General features: G+C 47.9%; 8 protein-coding genes across 8 annotated transcripts; 6 read left to right on the top strand and 2 right to left on the bottom strand.

Moving 5' to 3' along the window:
* Positions 1–246: 246 nt before the first annotated feature.
* HD556DRAFT_1225238 (uncharacterized protein) lies at positions 247–3,244 on the bottom strand (the record flags this gene model as incomplete). Its single annotated transcript, XM_041296998.1, has 5 exons — positions 247–906; positions 963–2,705; positions 2,758–2,821; positions 2,873–2,986; positions 3,045–3,244. 5 exons carry the CDS (start codon positions 3,242–3,244, stop codon positions 247–249), a joined length of 2,781 nt encoding a protein of 926 aa, XP_041167291.1.
* A 2,782-nt stretch (positions 3,245–6,026) lies between these two features.
* On the top strand, positions 6,027–7,375 carry HD556DRAFT_344433 (uncharacterized protein). The gene is made up of 5 exons (XM_041310332.1): positions 6,027–6,062; positions 6,128–6,418; positions 6,474–6,529; positions 6,601–7,091; positions 7,150–7,375. The coding sequence occupies exons 2-4, from the start codon at positions 6,318–6,320 to the stop codon at positions 7,041–7,043; spliced, it is 600 nt and encodes a 199-aa protein (XP_041167290.1). The 5' UTR covers positions 6,027–6,062; positions 6,128–6,317; the 3' UTR covers positions 7,044–7,091; positions 7,150–7,375.
* A 534-nt stretch (positions 7,376–7,909) lies between these two features.
* On the top strand, positions 7,910–9,883 carry HD556DRAFT_1303194 (uncharacterized protein; the record flags this gene model as incomplete). The annotated part of the gene is made up of 9 exons (XM_041299587.1): positions 7,910–7,974; positions 8,181–8,369; positions 8,423–8,545; positions 8,594–8,818; positions 8,865–8,957; positions 9,015–9,056; positions 9,153–9,512; positions 9,566–9,637; positions 9,688–9,883. 9 exons carry the CDS (start codon positions 7,910–7,912, stop codon positions 9,881–9,883), a joined length of 1,365 nt encoding a protein of 454 aa, XP_041167289.1.
* Positions 9,884–10,546: 663 nt separating this feature from the next.
* Positions 10,547–11,659, top strand: HD556DRAFT_1324270 (caffeine-induced death protein 2-domain-containing protein). Its single transcript, XM_041301476.1, has 5 exons — positions 10,547–10,830; positions 10,887–11,039; positions 11,095–11,246; positions 11,297–11,357; positions 11,421–11,659. Exons 1-5 carry the CDS (start codon positions 10,725–10,727, stop codon positions 11,513–11,515), a joined length of 567 nt encoding a protein of 188 aa, XP_041167288.1. The 5' UTR covers positions 10,547–10,724; the 3' UTR covers positions 11,516–11,659.
* Positions 11,660–11,695: 36 nt separating this feature from the next.
* On the top strand, positions 11,696–12,540 carry HD556DRAFT_1225478 (uncharacterized protein; the record flags this gene model as incomplete). Its single annotated transcript, XM_041297017.1, has 4 exons — positions 11,696–11,928; positions 11,980–12,291; positions 12,342–12,411; positions 12,469–12,540. The coding sequence occupies 4 exons, from the start codon at positions 11,696–11,698 to the stop codon at positions 12,538–12,540; spliced, it is 687 nt and encodes a 228-aa protein (XP_041167287.1).
* A 56-nt stretch (positions 12,541–12,596) lies between these two features.
* On the bottom strand, positions 12,597–12,992 carry HD556DRAFT_1224972 (Yos1-like protein; the record flags this gene model as incomplete). Its single annotated transcript, XM_041296983.1, has 2 exons — positions 12,597–12,856; positions 12,905–12,992. The coding sequence occupies 2 exons, from the start codon at positions 12,990–12,992 to the stop codon at positions 12,597–12,599; spliced, it is 348 nt and encodes a 115-aa protein (XP_041167286.1).
* Positions 12,993–13,042: 50 nt separating this feature from the next.
* Positions 13,043–14,231, top strand: HD556DRAFT_344329 (ribosomal protein L22/L17). Its single transcript, XM_041310331.1, has 6 exons — positions 13,043–13,168; positions 13,226–13,295; positions 13,349–13,565; positions 13,623–13,830; positions 13,885–14,119; positions 14,182–14,231. Exons 1-6 carry the CDS (start codon positions 13,138–13,140, stop codon positions 14,192–14,194), a joined length of 774 nt encoding a protein of 257 aa, XP_041167285.1. The 5' UTR covers positions 13,043–13,137; the 3' UTR covers positions 14,195–14,231.
* Positions 14,232–14,322: 91 nt separating this feature from the next.
* On the top strand, positions 14,323–16,221 carry HD556DRAFT_1324240 (Ribophorin I). The gene is made up of 6 exons (XM_041301475.1): positions 14,323–14,636; positions 14,685–14,888; positions 14,944–15,231; positions 15,283–15,690; positions 15,742–15,880; positions 15,937–16,221. Exons 1-6 carry the CDS (start codon positions 14,353–14,355, stop codon positions 16,060–16,062), a joined length of 1,449 nt encoding a protein of 482 aa, XP_041167284.1. The 5' UTR covers positions 14,323–14,352; the 3' UTR covers positions 16,063–16,221.
* The last annotated feature ends 333 nt before the right edge of the window (positions 16,222–16,554 follow it).

Here is a 16,554-nt window from a genome sequence, read left to right as displayed (position 1 = left end):
AATTCTAGTCAGTCCTTTAATGTCCGTTGCATACAGAAATACATCGGTATAGTCGAGATCAAAACGCGTGAATAGATCTACGTGAGAAATACCGAGGAGCATTGAACAAATCCTTGAATGGTGGTATGGATTAAGGAGTATGCAGTTATGGTACGATGACATAGGGAAGGAGGGTGCCGATAAGTAGTACTATGAAACGCAAATAACACATAGAATGAGTGGCCATGGAATGCTTGATCAACAAGTTCATGAGGGGTTCGTTATCCATAGCCTGCGCTTGGGGACTGTGACGATAGACACCTCTCGTCTACCCATCTCTTCTTCTATCCGCCGCTGTCTGGTCTCTTCATCTACATCCTCCTCATCGTAATCTGTTTCGACTGAGCGAGGCCCACCGATAGTTGTGGACACATCATCATGGGCCCTGGCAGCGCGATAAGGAGGTTCATGGAGGTATGGGCCACGAGTATCGGTGGGGAAAGGATATTGTTCGTTGCCTACCATTGACAACGGACGGGAGGTCGGGGTCCCGGGAGAAACAGTCGGCGGAGGCTCCGCGCGAAACCGGGCGATGAGGTAAGTAAGTGTGGACCTCCTTGGTCGACCATGCCATGCGAGAGTAAAAAGGCAAATATAAAAGATAAAAGTCCATAGAAGAAATATTGCAAAGAGTGCTAGATGAGCCCAATTCCACAGCGCGATGAGGGAAAGAATGCAAAGAGCTAAAACGAGAGTATGGAAGAGGACACGAAGGCATATCTCAAACAACGAAGGCAGCTCGTGAGTAACGTGGGGGAATGTTGGTGTAGGCATGAGAGCACGGGTGCTCAACATCTCTGCTGTGTTGGGAGTAGAGCTATTGAGGAGGTTGCGTTGACCTTGGCCAGAAACAAGATCGAGTTCGTTCTAAGATGACATTGAATTTCTCTGTTAGAAAAAATTAGAAAGAGGTCGATGCTCACCACTGCGTTCAGACTGCGACGTCGATCAAGCCAGTCTACGTCACCCAAACTCCTTGGTGCAACAGGTACGCGTTGATATGCATCTACATTTGGGTATGCAAGCCCATTTGCGCTGGATCTACGAATACGTGCTGGGCGATTGACGACCTCAAATGCTCGTTGCGGCCCAGATGAGTGCACAGACTCGCTGTCAGTAGAGGTTCTTCCTTCCCGACTCCTGCGGCCCAGCAAGAAGCTTGAACCACCCCAGGAATGTAAACGGGTGCGAGGAGTATGTTGGGAAGGGGGATACTGTGAGTGCTGCGTGGTAGTGTATGCTGCGAGCTTCTCAGCAGTGTCGGTGGAGTTGGCGCGAGAAGTGATTGCCTCTGGACTGACCCCTTTCGGTGGCTGCGATGGCGAGCAACACAGATGAAAGAGATATAAAAGGGGCATCATCACATAGAGTGCGATGAATAATGCAAGTCCTGCGACTCCATGCCCAGTTGGTAGAACTGTACGGGACGTAGCACGTTTCTCTATAGTCCCTGTGGAGCTCATTGACGTGAACGCCGAGACGAGACCGCCAACACCAGCAGCGTATGCTGCAAGAGCTACAGTAGCTGATAAATAGAAGAGAGCAAGATTACGATCCGTGGGACGATGTGTTTTTGCTGGAGGCAGAGCCAAACGTAAAAGAAGGAGGGATGGGAGAAGAATGGCAAGAGAAAGGGGTGCCAGTAGTCTGTGCACCAAAGAGACATTATACGACTGCTGGTATGACTGAGAACCACTTGTTGTAGCTGGGGAACCAGACGGCGTAGTAGAACTAGAAGACATGAGCTGCACCGCACATTGAGTCAGGAATTGGACGGTAACGTTAGCACCATTGGCATTGATGCCTGTTTGAAGATTACCAGACGGAGCTCCCCAGTCACCGCCTGAGGTTGAAATGGATCCATTGTACGCTCTCAAGATCCAAACTTCCGTGAGGTATTCACCGGATTCATCCTGACCTCCGAAGACAATGGTATCAGAAGCCACGCTTTTATCCGAACCGACGAGAGCCTGAGAATAAGAAAGGGCAACAGCGCCCTCCCGAGGTGTGGGATATGTCTGAACGCCATCTTGGCCTGGATCACCGGCCGGAAGGACTCTGCTCCAAACGCCTGATCCAATATCCAGAACTGCAACCTCGCCCTTCTGCAGCCCACCTTGGTCGTCCCACAATGAGGAGTTGAAAGTCCCAAGTAGAAGGAACACCTGGTTCCCATAACTGGAAGAGGAAGGATTCAGGTTCGGAGCCAGCGAACCTCCGTATCGTGGAACAGGACACGAGGGAGGAGTGATTGACGTGTCTGATCCTACTCCCAGGACATACGAGTTACCCTCGGCGCATGATTCATTCGAGTTATCGGTCGTGTTACAGCCGCTCACAGAGATGAGCTGGGTCTGAACGACTGTGGAAGCCTGATTGACGCTGTAGCCTCCACTGCTGCCAACGGATTGGTTACTCCAAGCACCATATGTGTTATTAGTCGCCAAATTAGATGATAACGTTCCGGAGATGGTGAGATCCCAAACATCCGATAGGGGAAACATGTTTGTACCATCGGTGCCACCAGACATGTAAAACGTGTTGCTTGTTGTGGTAGCATTAGGCGCTACTGTATCATCTCGGCCACCAGAGGCGCCCCAACGTGGCGGTGGACCACTTGTCGTTACAGTGACTTCGGACCAGAATCCGTTTATAAAATCAAATTCCTGGATAAAGATGAGAAAGCCTAATAGACTGAATGTTGCGAGTGACACGAACCCATACGTCGGACAAAATTTGTCCAGAAATCCCCTTTCCACCCATCACCAAGTGAGCATGCCGACTGGCGAATTATAAGACAGACAGAAAAATGAGTAGAAAGTGTGATACTTACTAACTGGAGGAGAAGTCTTCACCGCTGACAGCCATGTACCTGGCTGGGGGTGAACCTTGTGGTAGACCCACCTCAGGCTGAGGAGTACTCCATTCAAGTGAGCCAAGGTTCAAACTGGAAACATTTTCTATATAACACAGAAATATTTGAATCGAGGAAAAATTGGACATACAGGTAGGTTTGGTCTGTTGGGATACCACTAGATGATTCACCGCCGAAAATGATAAGGTTACTTGACGATGGATCGTAACCAATGGACGGATATTTGACGGCAGCTGGTGTTGCACCCAGTAAGCTACCGGTGATATTGAGCCATTGTAATGGTGGAACTGTGAATATCTTCTGGGCATGAGCTGTCGAGATATATTTCATAAAGAAAAGCCAAGCAATTGCAGAACATTGACAAAAACCGGTTGCCATAATGCTCGTATCGGGTGTAAGATATTGGTGTCGAAAAGTCGTATATCGCGAGCTGGCGCTCGTTGTGAGCAACTACAGCGAATTGGAGACCAGAGTTACTAGCTGTGAAGGCGTTGGTTCGCCGTGGCTGCGAGCAACAACATCCCCGACCATCCACGGCTCAATTTTCCTATTTGGGAATCCGTTCGTGTGCTGGAATCCCGCGTGGTTCAGTCATTCCAAGGCTTATGCTAGGCTCGTGCCAAGTGAATAGCCTTGCGTACACTACCACGGACAAGTCGAGTGGCAAATACAATCGCTTATGTTATCTCACTTATTTCTGTTTTCCCCTTCTTCAGCTAAGCAGTGGAAACTATTCATCTATTTACGTCTTACAATCCCACCGGCTACTCAAGTTGTGCTCACCAACGCTCTAGATCCGTAGATGAGTCAAAGTTTTAACCACGAGTAATATGTGCTTACCCTCGAAGCTTGCGATCCAACTCTTTCAAACGAGTGTGATTTTATTGGGAATGGGTGGGGGAGCCAAATTCTAGGTTGCAGGATGCATTTTGGTGATTATACTGGTCCTGGGATTCATTATTCATAAGATTCATCGAAGCCTTGATGTTCAGCTAGCACTAACCTGTGTTGCAGCATCTTGAAACCTTGTTCGAATGCACATGACTAGAAGTGTCATCGCTGATGAAGCATTGGCCAGGCTGCGTCGTCGAAAGTACACCATTCAATCGCACGCGCGCGGGGCAAGTAATTTAAACGCATCCTAGGAGAGGTCACCTAGGTGGGTCAACTTCTGACATGTCCCTGCGAAACGGCTGGTCTGTAGCACCGTTACGTACCTTACTCTCATACCTCGTCCTCTAGGACTCCAGTGCATATTACCGTGGTTTGGCGGTTGTGCCCTTGATATGTGCTGCCAAGGCACTAGCAGTGCGTTTATATCACTTTCAAGCATGTGGATATTCGAGTCTGCACGAAACATCTCCACCTGATCAAGTATCCTAGCTGAAGTGCGTCGATCAGGTTCAATTTGATTACCGAACCATTATGATATTCCTGGTAATCGGCATCCAAAATCTGTGGTCGCCGCCGCCACCATGATGCTCTTGACTCGACTGTAACAATCAATTTGATGCTTGGCCAGATCGTCATCGATATTTCATCACGGTCCCCAGTGGCACAGGTTCATATCAAAATCAATTGTTCCAGACAGCAGCTTTTGCAGATCGTGGCTCTTTCCCCGTCTGGGAGACTCTCGGGTGATTGGCAGGAAGCCCAAAACCGGGACTATTTTTACGCCTTTTCATCCCAAGTTGAGCAAACCGTAAGATGACGCCCATCTACCACTGCCTCCGACTTGGCCGGAAATGACGCTTTGGGTCCCCGACTCGTCTGATGAATTAATGGCTTAGAATAACAGTTCACCGCTCAGCCATGTGTTGACCGGGGATGCTATTGACGTTCCTCCGAACATGCGTCTTGTCATCAGAAGGGTGTGCACGAGGCCGCACCAATGGGGATTTGCTTGCTAGCTGCTTATTGTCTGTCGGCGTATCAATGTCTAGATCTAGTGCGAACGGAACGCCCACAAAGTGTAAACCCGAGACAAAGGCGGGTGTTGATGATCTTCTACACATCCTTTAGTGCTTATGATACCATACTAGCCCACGGAGGATGACTGTTCATCAGTGTGGATACTGGTGAAGTCGTCGATGATCTCATCTCCCTTGTTTTTCTAACACAAGTGGCAATCGCAACTCTGACGAGCGAAACAAGGCCGTAAGGGGAATGGCACTTTCCCCTTACGACCTTCATCAGTGTACTTACGCAACCATTAATATCTATCCGCCGGCATGTGACATTGCATCCCTCAGGATGCGAAAGGACGTGGTGTTTAGCGCCAGTGAGTACACAACCAGAAACCTCGCCTATTGCATTCTGATGGTGGTGACTCAGTGGCATGACGGACGCGTGGAAAATACTGCGGTCAGCCTATTGACGGACTTCGAAAGGGAATATCTGACCCTTCAGTAGCTGCTGCTGACCCAATATAAGATATGTCAATATCTTTCTATATAGAAATCAACTTTTCGATGCTTCTCGCTACCAAAATCGGGAGTTATTCACAAAACATATTTCTCCAGCGAATAAGAAAATACGACAGCTGGAAGTTAGCACCGCTCGATAAAAATTCGATTTTCGATTTTCGCTCTTCACTTGATGAAATTGTGAGCATTATGTACATTCGAATTTTTCTAGTCTGCTTATTGTGGTGGGGCCTGTGTAGTAAGTATTTCATATGTGCCTGGTGGTGCACTGGCGCCCGATGCTTGGACCTTGTTGACAAGGTCGTGTACTGTAATGGGTGCAATCTTAGGGCCAATTTACTATGTTTGTCCTATGGAAGTGCATCGAACTTCACTAAGTATGTTGAGTGATAATCACGTCCCCCCACGATCACGACATAGTAGGCCAACTTCTGTGCTTCCATTCTCGAATCAAGCGTTATGAACCGCAGCTCCGAGTAAACATTACCGCCGGTGATAACTTGTGATACCTGTGAGGGCCATCTCAGTGACGCTCAACTGAATTTGATTTGGTGTTTCAGAATGAGCTCGGTTGGCGCCTAACCTTGTCTGATAGCTAGCGACGCGAGCTCTGGGAATGTGATCGATGATTCAAATATTCAAAGGCGATACGGGGCAAGTGCGAACAAAGCAACCAGCCAGGACGAGCCTCGACCTCGGTATCGGATCAATGTATGTACACGGTCGGTTGCTCAATCAATTATCCCCAATGGTCTGCAATGGTCTGACTTTGAACAACACAACCAAGTTTAACATAAGGACTTGTTTGAATTTTCAGTCTTGTTCGGCAACTTACGTTGCTGTGCCATTTCGATAATCTTCGAAGTCGAAGTACTTAGCTCAGGGTCGGCCCGATATCCAAACCTGGCCGCCGCCCATCACGTGCCTCATTGTTTCACCATCAATGCAAGTCTGCGTCCGTTGTCAACTGCCATCGCATGCGTACAGTACAAATCATGATTTCCTCACCCGCGAAACGCCTACTTACGGAAGATGAGCGCATTTCTAGGATCGGTTCGGAAATTCAAAGGAATGATGCGTGAGTGACGGAAATCTTGCATGAGCTTGCATTGCATAAACCCATCAAACAACAGTACACCATCCGACGTGACTGCGAGCATACGCAATGCGGCAATGAGAGTCAGAAAGAGTGAGCTTTACTGTGGCAAGGTACAGCGCGTCGCTAAAGTATAATGACGCGTATGTGCACGCGTAACGTAGATGTATTAGAGGGGTACCGTACACAGCCCTCAGCCCCAAGCACACCGAACAGCTCCCCAACGAAGTGTACCTCAACTTCTCGTGTAGAAGAGGAACCTTACCCTTGGCCAAATGATACGCTGCGACAAGTATTTGCATCTGCAACCTCCGGGAAATATACTCCTACGTCATCTCCCGCAAAGCGCAGACGCTCCGAGTCAAGCGATGACATTTCCTCGGACAGCGAATCATCAAATGAGCATATGGATGTCGAGAGGCCCATGAAACCCTTGCGGACATCTGGAGGAACATTGATGGCTGCAATAGGTCTGCCTCATGTACTAACTAGCCTTCCTGGCGGCGCGGAAATGACTCGTGGTCAAAAGTGCCCCGTAGTGCAGGAACACGATGCGTATTCCATTATGGATGTCGTCGGGTCAGCTTCCCACATTGCGCAGCGTTGAACTATGTAGTGATCTACGTTGTACGGCGAATGACCTGCACCACCGGAGGTTAGTCACTTTACCGGCTCGGAGAAGGTTAAGTTCTAGCATAACTTACGAATTGCAGTGCTCCATGACGATCAAAGTCAGGTCTATATTTATACAGGCGTTTTGCACGCCTTCTCGGTCGATAGAATGTAAGAGGTTGGAGAACTGTTTTATGTATGTACCTTGCTGCGGCGGGTTGGCAAGCAAAACATGAAGGATATACATATATTCGCGTACTAGCAACACTCACGCGCATCTTACAGAAATCTCAAGCAAGCAAATTGCCCTGGCATGAACAATGTCAAGATGTGAGGAGTGAACCATTGATTCCTTGCCTCAACCACGTTGTTGTCGCGCATTGTTCCGCCAGCACGACGAGCCCTTGTGGTGAGGACAGACGATGCGTACGTAATAAGCCATTTCGGTTGCGGGCCGTTTAATCGTGGTTTAATCGATCTTGAGCGGACCCACAACGGATTGGTTTCTGATACGTGTCTGTGTGCGCGCTGACCGGCCCCCCCAAAACACTTTCCCACAAATGCGAATGCAAAACTTATACACCTTTTCGGCCGCGGGCTATGCCTTTGTTGTATCTTCCGCGAATATTGATCTCCAGTGTGCAGTCAGTTCGCCCACAGCTGGAAGAAGTCCTGTCAAGATCTCCGACCAGAATGGGGAGTCGGTACTGGGAAAAATTAGTTCTTGATCTCGTAGCCTTTTCTATGAACACAACTTCCTCAGCCGGAGTGAACAGATCGCCTCGTATTTATACCCGTCCATTTTCAACCGAGTCTTAAAACCACCCCTCTCTCCCCAGACCATTCAGTCTTCAGGAAATAATGACACCGCTTTCTTCCGTATCTAACGCTCAGCAGTCCTTTGACAAAGCCAAGAAACACCTATGGTAAGTGGCACATCTAACATCTCCCTCCCTATGTTGGCATTGGATTCTTTTGCCTCTGGGTCATCGCTGGAGCCCCCGGCGATGCCCAAAGTGTTTTAATCTATCACATTTTGCCGCCTTTGCTTTGTTCACTTCGCTTACGACTTTCCTACGTATAATTACTGACGCCACATTCTTCACCACATCTTCATTTCACCTTCCTTCAGGGCTTCCGACTCACCGACACACGAAATGAGTGGCCAAAATAGACACTCCGAGCAGCCACGCCACTCACTCCCTGAGGTTGAACGGGGTTCTAGCGACTATGACGAGTGCCAACTGAACTCGCATGGCGATCCGTCAACTTCTCAGCGACGATCGGAGCGAAGAGGGTGTATACTACCTTCGTCTTCACGGTAATTCTTCATCCGATTTACTTGTTCGTCCCCTTAATTGTCATCCTTGTAAGGAGTGACCTGTACACTTTACCACCTCTCTCTCGCGAAGGAACATATGACCGAGATGTTCGTCCGTTACCTTCTCGGTTCACAAAGTTCATGGACCACTCGCCAGCACAAGATGGGCAGCTTAGGTATGCACGTTTAACGCCACTCGGCGAAGTACTAATCGCTTTGAAAAGGCGCACTTCCACAGACTTGGAGACCTACCACCACAGTCGACAACAACGACCCGTCTCCTTATCGGTTTTCAATGCACCGACGGCGACGTACGCTTGGGAACGCTATGAACCTGAATCTCAGATACCCTATCCACGCCCCCTTTATGTTGATTACATTGGTCGAAGTTCCACGCGGTCGGCATCATCAAGCTCCATCTCCAGCTTACGCGATTCTCCTGGCATGCCGTGCGTTTTTATCCGAAACAGAATGAAACATGGTATTAAAATGTAGTCGTCTTAGCAGATCTCCGGCGCTATCTGACCGCAGCATCTCCACACCTACTTTACTCCCCCAAAAACGAAGAAGTTCGTCCCCGGCTGGACAGTACGTGGCTTCTAATTACTCATATCTCTTCGGTTAAGGACATATTTCTTTCATTAGTTATCATGCATCTTCTGTCACGAAGATCATGGAACCGCTCAGGTACTTCATTTAGCATTCTTTGCAACATTGCACTTAACGGACTTGCAGACATGTAAACATTGAAGTCGATCATAGCTGGCCTCCTGTTTCTTCCAGGCCTTACCAGCGAACATCTACTCCTCCTGAAATGATCAGTAGCCCACCATTGCACAGATCTCAATCTGATCGTCATGTTTCGGCAAGACACAGCATTCTGAGCGGCGGTAATGAGCGTCACCGCCAACACGAGGACAGTCCATGCGGTAGTGATTCCAGTGATCAGTCACATATTACCCGCCCAACAATACCGCCCAAATCAGATTCAGAGGAGTGGGAGAAGTACGCTTGTTTTACTCTGGACGGCACGACACGGAAATGGCTGTGCACCTGGTCGACAGAGTCGGGAGGACAGTGCAAATACATGTCCAAGAAGCAATTAGTCAAACGCCACGTTGAAACGACCCATTTGCGTTATAAGTAAGCGACTTGATCATTCACGAGCGTCTTTCACTCATCTTGTTCATTTCCAGGCCATTCGTATGCGGTGTCTGCGGCAAAGGTTTTCCCCAGAAAACTTCTCTTGACACTCACATGCACGGACAGTAAGCAGCACTTTATCGATCCAAAATTCTGAACTCAATCCCATCATTAGCACTGGATCTACGCCGCACGCATGTCGGTATAATTGTGGGATGTGGTTCAAGGATCCAGCACGTAGACACAGACACATGGTCGACGAGCATCAATACGTTCCAAGACAGTCTAAGAAGAAACACACGAACGGACAACCCCAAGACACTTTGGACTTCGAATCTGTGCAACGATGGAATGTAGCCAGTGCCCCTTAGTGCCTGACCCCTTCGACGAGAAGACTAATGTGTGTCAGCATTAATGTAAGCCAATGTGACATTGGCTGACAGATATCGCCGTGATGTCGGTTCGATATATCATGTCTACTTATATGCATATCGTGGGTCGTAACATTTCCTTTCTCCACAGAGTGGATGAGGTGTGACCCAAGGACTGGGGGTTCCTATATTCGGAGCAATTATTATTATTATTATAACTGAATTATTCTTGCGAATTATTATTCTCATTATATATATATATCTGATGCAGATGAATGCAACTGCAAACTATAAAAGTATCCCATCCCTGGAAGCGCTGTCAATATACAATGGAAGTTTTTATAATATTGTGCCTATCGCTTGTTTCTATGTGTTCAAATGAGAAAATCGGTTGATGATCGGGAAGCCATTGCATCCAAGTACTGGGGAGGAACGTGGCCCACTTATCTCGATCAACACCTTCCTGCTGCGCTCTGCTGTGTCTAGTGACAGGAGTGACTGACAATGAGTTCCAAATTTTGTGACGGTGATAAGCGCTGTCAGGGGACTTTCTGCAGCGCGTTATGAGCGGATTGAAGACTTTCTGAAGGTAAACGCCGCCATAATCACCGCCGAGACACGTAGGCAGAAAGTCAGCCGACATGTGGTGAATTCTTGATCAAAAGAACAACCCCGACGGTCGCGCGGGCGAGCGCTAATCTGTTGAACTATAACCACACTTTCCTTTTTCACTGAAAACTTAAAATAAATGGTGCCGGCATCTTCCGATAGACATCATTGATCGACGTTCCATACAGGGCGATTTGAACCCGTGATTTCGGCTTACTAGCACGTGAACGACATGCCTTCAAAACAACCACCGACGTTAGGTAGTTTAGCTGTTCAGGCGACACCGCACTTGGTTCATGTCTCACCATCAACATGTCACAACCTCAGCATGTTCAAAGGTACATTCCAAGTCTCTTGTCGTAATTTGAAATTTCAAGTGGCTCAATTCTCATAGACCTTCTCAAAGAATATCGTAGACTGGATGATACGATTACTATGCGGCTAAATCGCTCAAATGCACAGTTCCGTGATCGTGATCGTGCAGGGACAAGCGGCAAAGGCAATATTCAGGACCAAGCTTGCGCGTACGTATGGAAGGAACTGGTCGGTAAGCCTCTTCGGTGTTTCATCCTGAAAAGGTCTTATACTCGTCCTGTGCTTAGAAAACTGGAAACGGCGTACAGAAATGATAAATTATTGCGTCGATATTGTCGATCAGTCCATGGAGGAGAAGCGAAAGTCATTGACAAGCGAAGATGGCGATGCCAGGGCTCAAAGAAAGACGCAAGCAGCCATGTTTGCGGATGAGGTGAAGGTAAGGAAGCTTTCGGCGTGCAACTCCTTTTCTCATAAACCCATGCGCAGAGAAATCAAGTTCACAATGAATTAGCCATCGAGAAGATCGTGCGCCAGCGATCACTTGACGGTGAGCGTGTTGACTTGTCTCATACGTACTGATTTTTGACGCTATTATATTTGTCAAATTCAGCGTTTCGATCAAGGTGTCAATATTTTTCGCCTCCTTTAACGGATTCCGAGGCGCGGAAGTGGTGGGATGCTGTTCACATCCAAGAATCGCCGTAGGCGATGCTAGAAGCCTAAGTTACTCAATACTATGAGTTGCTTATATAATCATGGTAATGATGCAATAGCGGAAGCACTTTAGAACAGCCTGGGCATTGTTTTTTGCTTATATAATTATGGTGATGATGCCACAAGTTCCAGCCCGTTCACCTACAACTACCGCTATCTATGCCTTGTACTATGTTATCCTCACTCTTATTGCTCGGATTAACCGGTATTGCGATGGCCCTAGCACCGCCACTGACGGTGCAGTATCAATTTCCAACACCAATACTATCCGATGATGTGAAAGTGCCAGTGGTTCTAGGAGTCATGTCTCGCTGCCCAGATGCAATTCTGTGTGAATCTGTGTTCAATCGGGTATTACAAAGAGTAGGCAACAAAGTAGAAATTTCATTGTCGTTCATCGCAAAGTACGTCCAAGCATCATGCCTACTTAGTACGTAGTTCATCATGTTCGATAGCCCAAATGCCTCGGAGCCCTTTTATGGTGTAACTTGCAAGCATGGACAAGCGGAGTGTGCCGGAAATGTGCAAGAGTTGTGCGCTGCCAAATATCACTCTACTTCTGAATGGTGGTCCTTTGTGCAGTGCCAAAACTTTCAGGGGCGTGATAATATCGGCACGCCTGAAACTGCCCTCAACTGCGCCAACGCAGCGGGAATCAACTGGGAAAACGGCAAGGCTGGTCAATGCGCAGGAAGAGACGGCCGTGGAACAGAAGGAATACAACTTTTGCAACAGAGCACCAGGGATAGCATCGCAGCTGGGATCCAGTACGTCCTTAGGAAGTTTGAGGATCTCATGGGAGCTAAGCCGGCAATAGGAAAAGCTGCACGATCATCATCAATGGCCGACAAGTATGTATACGGGATGGCACTTGGTATGACTGCGAGGTATGCGGTAAAACAACATTGCCGCACAATATACAAGACCTTACAACGTGTTCTCAGGGCGGTCATTCACCGGCAGATTTCATCAGACAAATCAACGCAGAGTATGACAGACTCAACAACGCGGACTAAAGAAAGCAGACATGTTAATCTCATGGTCCGCGTCGGTGAACGTACATAGATACCACTCAGCCACCAAGAATTAGCTCGTACACGATTATGACAAGATTCAGTCCTATGAGTGGTACTTTATGCAGAAACATCAGTTTGTCAGTTCCGACTGGAGGACTGCGCCACTTACTACGCATGAGGGTCCGCACCGCACTAATGAGGTTGATTAATCGGACTTTGACACCAGCATCTTGCTGCTGGGTATATCCGTATCCTGATTGATCATATGGTGGCTGAAAGCCAGCGGCGTTGGGGTTCTGAACAGAGGACCAGCCGACTGTAAAACGGCGTCAGCGAATGGAGCATCAGTAATGATGGTCCTCACTTTTCGCAAGGAATCGGTCCTCACTGAGGACTGCCATTGCATTAATTAGAAGGAGCGAAACGTAAAGAATTGTTCCGAGTGTGAGCATCGTTCCGCTCGCAGTGATGGGTTGCGGACTGGTTCTGTAAGTATTGTGCAAACGTGTCGGCGCAATGTGACTTCTCGTGACCGTGACAAAGGTAAAGTGCGGGCTGAATTTGTTGGGCCTTGGCTACTGCCAGAATCTTTGCAGGATGCAATCTGTTGCAAGACAAGTGCGATGCGGTATGTTGTAAATACTTCTGCAGATGCCAGCAGCTTTTAAGCTTAAGCACGATATAGCGAATCGTCTAGGTACTCCAGTGCAGTTCCGCATAGCTTCATCCTGCCTTCAATGGCAGTGTCAACGGAGGTATGTTGGTCAAATAGAAAGGGCGTTCTACCTCTTATCTTTCACGTTCGCAGAGCCGCTAGTTACTATAATCCTTTGCAGTGGATTCAGGAGAAGTTTGCTCCGAAGGCAAGAAAAGCGGATCCAGTGGAAGAGAAGAAAAGAGGTGAGCAGGAGAAACAAGGCCAGCAGAGTGTGTTCGAGGCAGCTGTGAGCCACGAGAAGCGGGCCCGACCTAAGACAACATCTGCCGAAAGCGCTCCTACTGACATCAAGAAGAAGGCTACTGAAGTATGACCCACACTCTATGATACTTACCGCACACCACTGATTATAAGCATCGCACAGCACAAATATTCTACGGCTAACTTCAAAATTTCACATAGGAAGCTCAATATGATTGGCCGACAGATATCTGGAAAGCCAATTGACCATGCTATCGTGCAAATGCAATTTAGTGAAAAGCGGGCCACAAGCCGGATAAAGAGCATGTTGGCGACGGCTAAACTTCATGCGACGGCATACAAAAATATGGATCCTTCCAAACTCATCGTTTGTAAGTCCCACTGACCATATATTTCAAAGGGTGGATATTCTAATACTTGTATAGCGGAAGCCTGGGTGACCAAAGGACCCAAGCAACTAAAACGACTTGAGCCTCGGGGACGTGGCAAGTTTGGTATTAGGGTTCACCCCGATTCACGCATGCATGTGATCTTGAGGGAAGGGAAGACATTCGAGCAATTGAAGAAGGAGCAACGCGAGCGGCGTTTGAGAAGAATAGTCTCTGCAGGGTTGGTTCGGGAGGATGTACCACTCAGAAACCCCGCTCGGACCTGGCAGTGGTAGCGGTCGTTTCTAGTCTTAATTATACTTTCAGTTGATACATAATCGTGCTTTATCCAAGTGTGAGCCTGTGAGAGCTCTTCAAATGTTAGCAAGGCTTGCCAGCGCGACGAATCGTGATGAATCCGAAATTCATTTATTTTGAGTTTTCATACCAGCATGTATAGCTAAAAATAGCACAACAAAGTAACGACACGTCGTTGCTCTTTCCTACAACAGACCACGACTCCAAATGGCACGACGCTGGTGGACACTTCCTTTGTTCCTCGTGAGTGCGCTTGCACCTTCATTCTCATTAGCTGGTCCCGCTTTTGAAAACACGGCTATCGTCCGCACAATCGAACTAGGTGGTTCGCTAGTACATGTCAGTACAACTTACGCAGTCAAGGCTCTCGAACCAGGACAAACTACATATCAAATCGCGCTCAGCAAGGTTGAGCGAGCAAAAACAAGTTGGCTCGAGGCTAAAGTCAAGGGCCAGACTACACCTCTTAAGCTCAGCGAGGATGAATCCAGGTGTGTCGGGTCGTGTGTTATTCAGTACGCGATATTCATGTCATGCAGTGCGGAGTATTTGTTGTCTATTTCCCTTCCAAAAGCCTTGGCTGTGAACGGCACTCTCAACCTTGTGTTGGAGACTATGCAGACTCACGCTACACACCCGTTCCCTGAACAGGCCGCTCAGAACGAGCCTCAGCTGCTCAAGTACGAAACTGACCTTTTCACCATCAGTCCTTATACTACCCTCGTACAGCGCACAAAGATAAAGTATGTGCCATATACTGCTTATTGTATGTCTGAAGATTTGATACTGCCATGACAGGTCCATAGCGCCGAACGTCATTTCCTATACTACCCCACATGACGTGGACAGTTTCGTGAGGGATGGTTCTGTCACCAGATCTGGGGGAACTATTACCTATGGTCCTTATCACGACATTCAAACGGACACAGATTTCGTGGCAAAACATCAACAATCTGTCTCAGTTCATTACAGCTTTGACTATCCTGTTATTGAGGTCGAAACGCTCCGCCGTACAGCAGAGATCAGCCACTGGGGTTCCAACTTGAATATTGAGGACAAGGCTCACCTCCATAACGCTGGGCCCACGTAAGTGACGCCTCTCGCATTTCATATACGACGTTCAATTTCAAAATTCAGTCTCAAGGGCCACTTCTCTCGCTTGGAGTACCAAAGCCAAAATTTTCAACGCAAGCAAGCACCGCATATTCTCTCTGACTTCACTTTGCACCTTCCGCCCGGTGTGACCAATGCATACTTCTATGACCAGAACGGGAATGTCTCCACATCTCATCTGCGCACGGCACCGTCAGTTGCAAAGGGCAGCAAGGCAGTGCAGTATAGTGTGCTTCAATTACGGCCACGCTACCCAGTTCTCGGGGGTTGGAACTACTCTTACACTATTGGCTTCGACACGCCTCTGCAAGATTCAGTCAGCTATGATGCAAAGGACGGCGTATACATGGTTGGCGTACCTGTTATGACTCCCATTCCTGGAACTGTTGTGAACGACGCCGAAGTCAAAATTATACTACCGGAGGGTGCAACGTATGTTGAATGAGATCGTGGTCTTTGGATATTGACTAATGTGCCATACAGTAATGTCAAATTCGTCTCCCCTTTCCCCGAAATTTCCAATAGTATGTCAACACACATCAGCTACCTCGATACCGCGGGGCGCCCCGCCGTCACCTTTACATACAAGGATTTGACTTACAAGCACACGGGCACTATCTATGTGAGTGCATATCCTACATGTTGGGCTTGAGGGCACCGAATTAATACTTTGTTCAGGTCTCGTATCAGGTTCCCCTCTCGGCTCACTTAAAGAAAGCCGTGTCCGTTAGTGCTGCTTTCTTCAGCCTCTTTGCTTTTGCCTTCATGGCCAGGCGCGTGAATCTGAACTTACATAAGAAGTGATATACAGTAGGCAGGCAGTTGATGCAATGATGAAAAAGATTCTTGCTTGAAGCACGTGGGTGGCATTTGTGATATTATTCATTCGATTCTTTGTGCCTCAAAACAACTCGATCTGACTCCTTAACTCCTTCTGCGTGAGCTGTAAAACCTGATTACGTCGTATCCCTAGGTGACATGAGAATGAGGCTTCGAAGATCAAACTTACAATAATATTAAGTACACGTTATCATAGCTCTCCGTCTGAGTCTTGTCCTAACATGCGTCAAACGATCCCTTGTTCGACTGTTGCCGAAATCATAATACATCCATGGTCCCTCACCGCCCCTACTGCCCTTGTAATCGTTCGCATTCGGAGAGCCGTTATGAACGCTATCGAGTTGAGTCACAACTTGAACGTTTGTATTAAGTTCAAGTTCCCGTATTGCCAAAGCTGGTCATGATCAATGTATGCAATCGTATCGTGTTTGATTATCGCGCTTGCCAGGTTCTCCT

The sequence above is a fragment of the Suillus plorans genome, assembly GCF_016647745.1.
Source record: "Suillus plorans strain S12 chromosome Unknown HD556scaffold_2, whole genome shotgun sequence".
Classification (NCBI taxonomy): domain Eukaryota; kingdom Fungi; phylum Basidiomycota; class Agaricomycetes; order Boletales; family Suillaceae; genus Suillus; species Suillus plorans.
The sequence above is the reverse complement of the archived record's forward strand: the minus strand, read 5'-3'. Positions and strand labels throughout refer to the sequence as shown.

Excerpts from the sequence above, each read along its gene's own strand:
- HD556DRAFT_344433 (XM_041310332.1), top strand. The coding sequence starts at position 6,318 with ATGCGTACAGTACAAATCATGATTTCCTCACCCGCGAAACGCCTACTT. Across the intron at positions 6,419-6,473 it reads GAAATTCAAAGGAATGATGC|TACACCATCCGACGTGACTG; the intron begins GTGAGTGACGGA and ends ATCAAACAACAG. Across the intron at positions 6,530-6,600 it reads GGCAATGAGAGTCAGAAAGA|ATGTATTAGAGGGGTACCGT; the intron begins GTGAGCTTTACT and ends CGCGTAACGTAG.
- HD556DRAFT_1324270 (XM_041301476.1), top strand. The coding sequence starts at position 10,725 with ATGCCTTCAAAACAACCACCGACGTTAGGTAGTTTAGCTGTTCAGGCG. Across the intron at positions 11,040-11,094 it reads CGTATGGAAGGAACTGGTCG|AAAACTGGAAACGGCGTACA; the intron begins GTAAGCCTCTTC and ends TCCTGTGCTTAG. Across the intron at positions 11,358-11,420 it reads GCGCCAGCGATCACTTGACG|CGTTTCGATCAAGGTGTCAA; the intron begins GTGAGCGTGTTG and ends TGTCAAATTCAG.
- HD556DRAFT_344329 (XM_041310331.1), top strand. The coding sequence starts at position 13,138 with ATGCAATCTGTTGCAAGACAAGTGCGATGCG. Across the intron at positions 13,169-13,225 it reads TGCAAGACAAGTGCGATGCG|CGAATCGTCTAGGTACTCCA; the intron begins GTATGTTGTAAA and ends AGCACGATATAG. Across the intron at positions 13,831-13,884 it reads TCCTTCCAAACTCATCGTTT|CGGAAGCCTGGGTGACCAAA; the intron begins GTAAGTCCCACT and ends ATACTTGTATAG.
- HD556DRAFT_1324240 (XM_041301475.1), top strand. The coding sequence starts at position 14,353 with ATGGCACGACGCTGGTGGACACTTCCTTTGTTCCTCGTGAGTGCGCTT. Across the intron at positions 14,637-14,684 it reads CTCAGCGAGGATGAATCCAG|TGCGGAGTATTTGTTGTCTA; the intron begins GTGTGTCGGGTC and ends CATGTCATGCAG. Across the intron at positions 15,232-15,282 it reads CTCCATAACGCTGGGCCCAC|TCTCAAGGGCCACTTCTCTC; the intron begins GTAAGTGACGCC and ends TTCAAAATTCAG.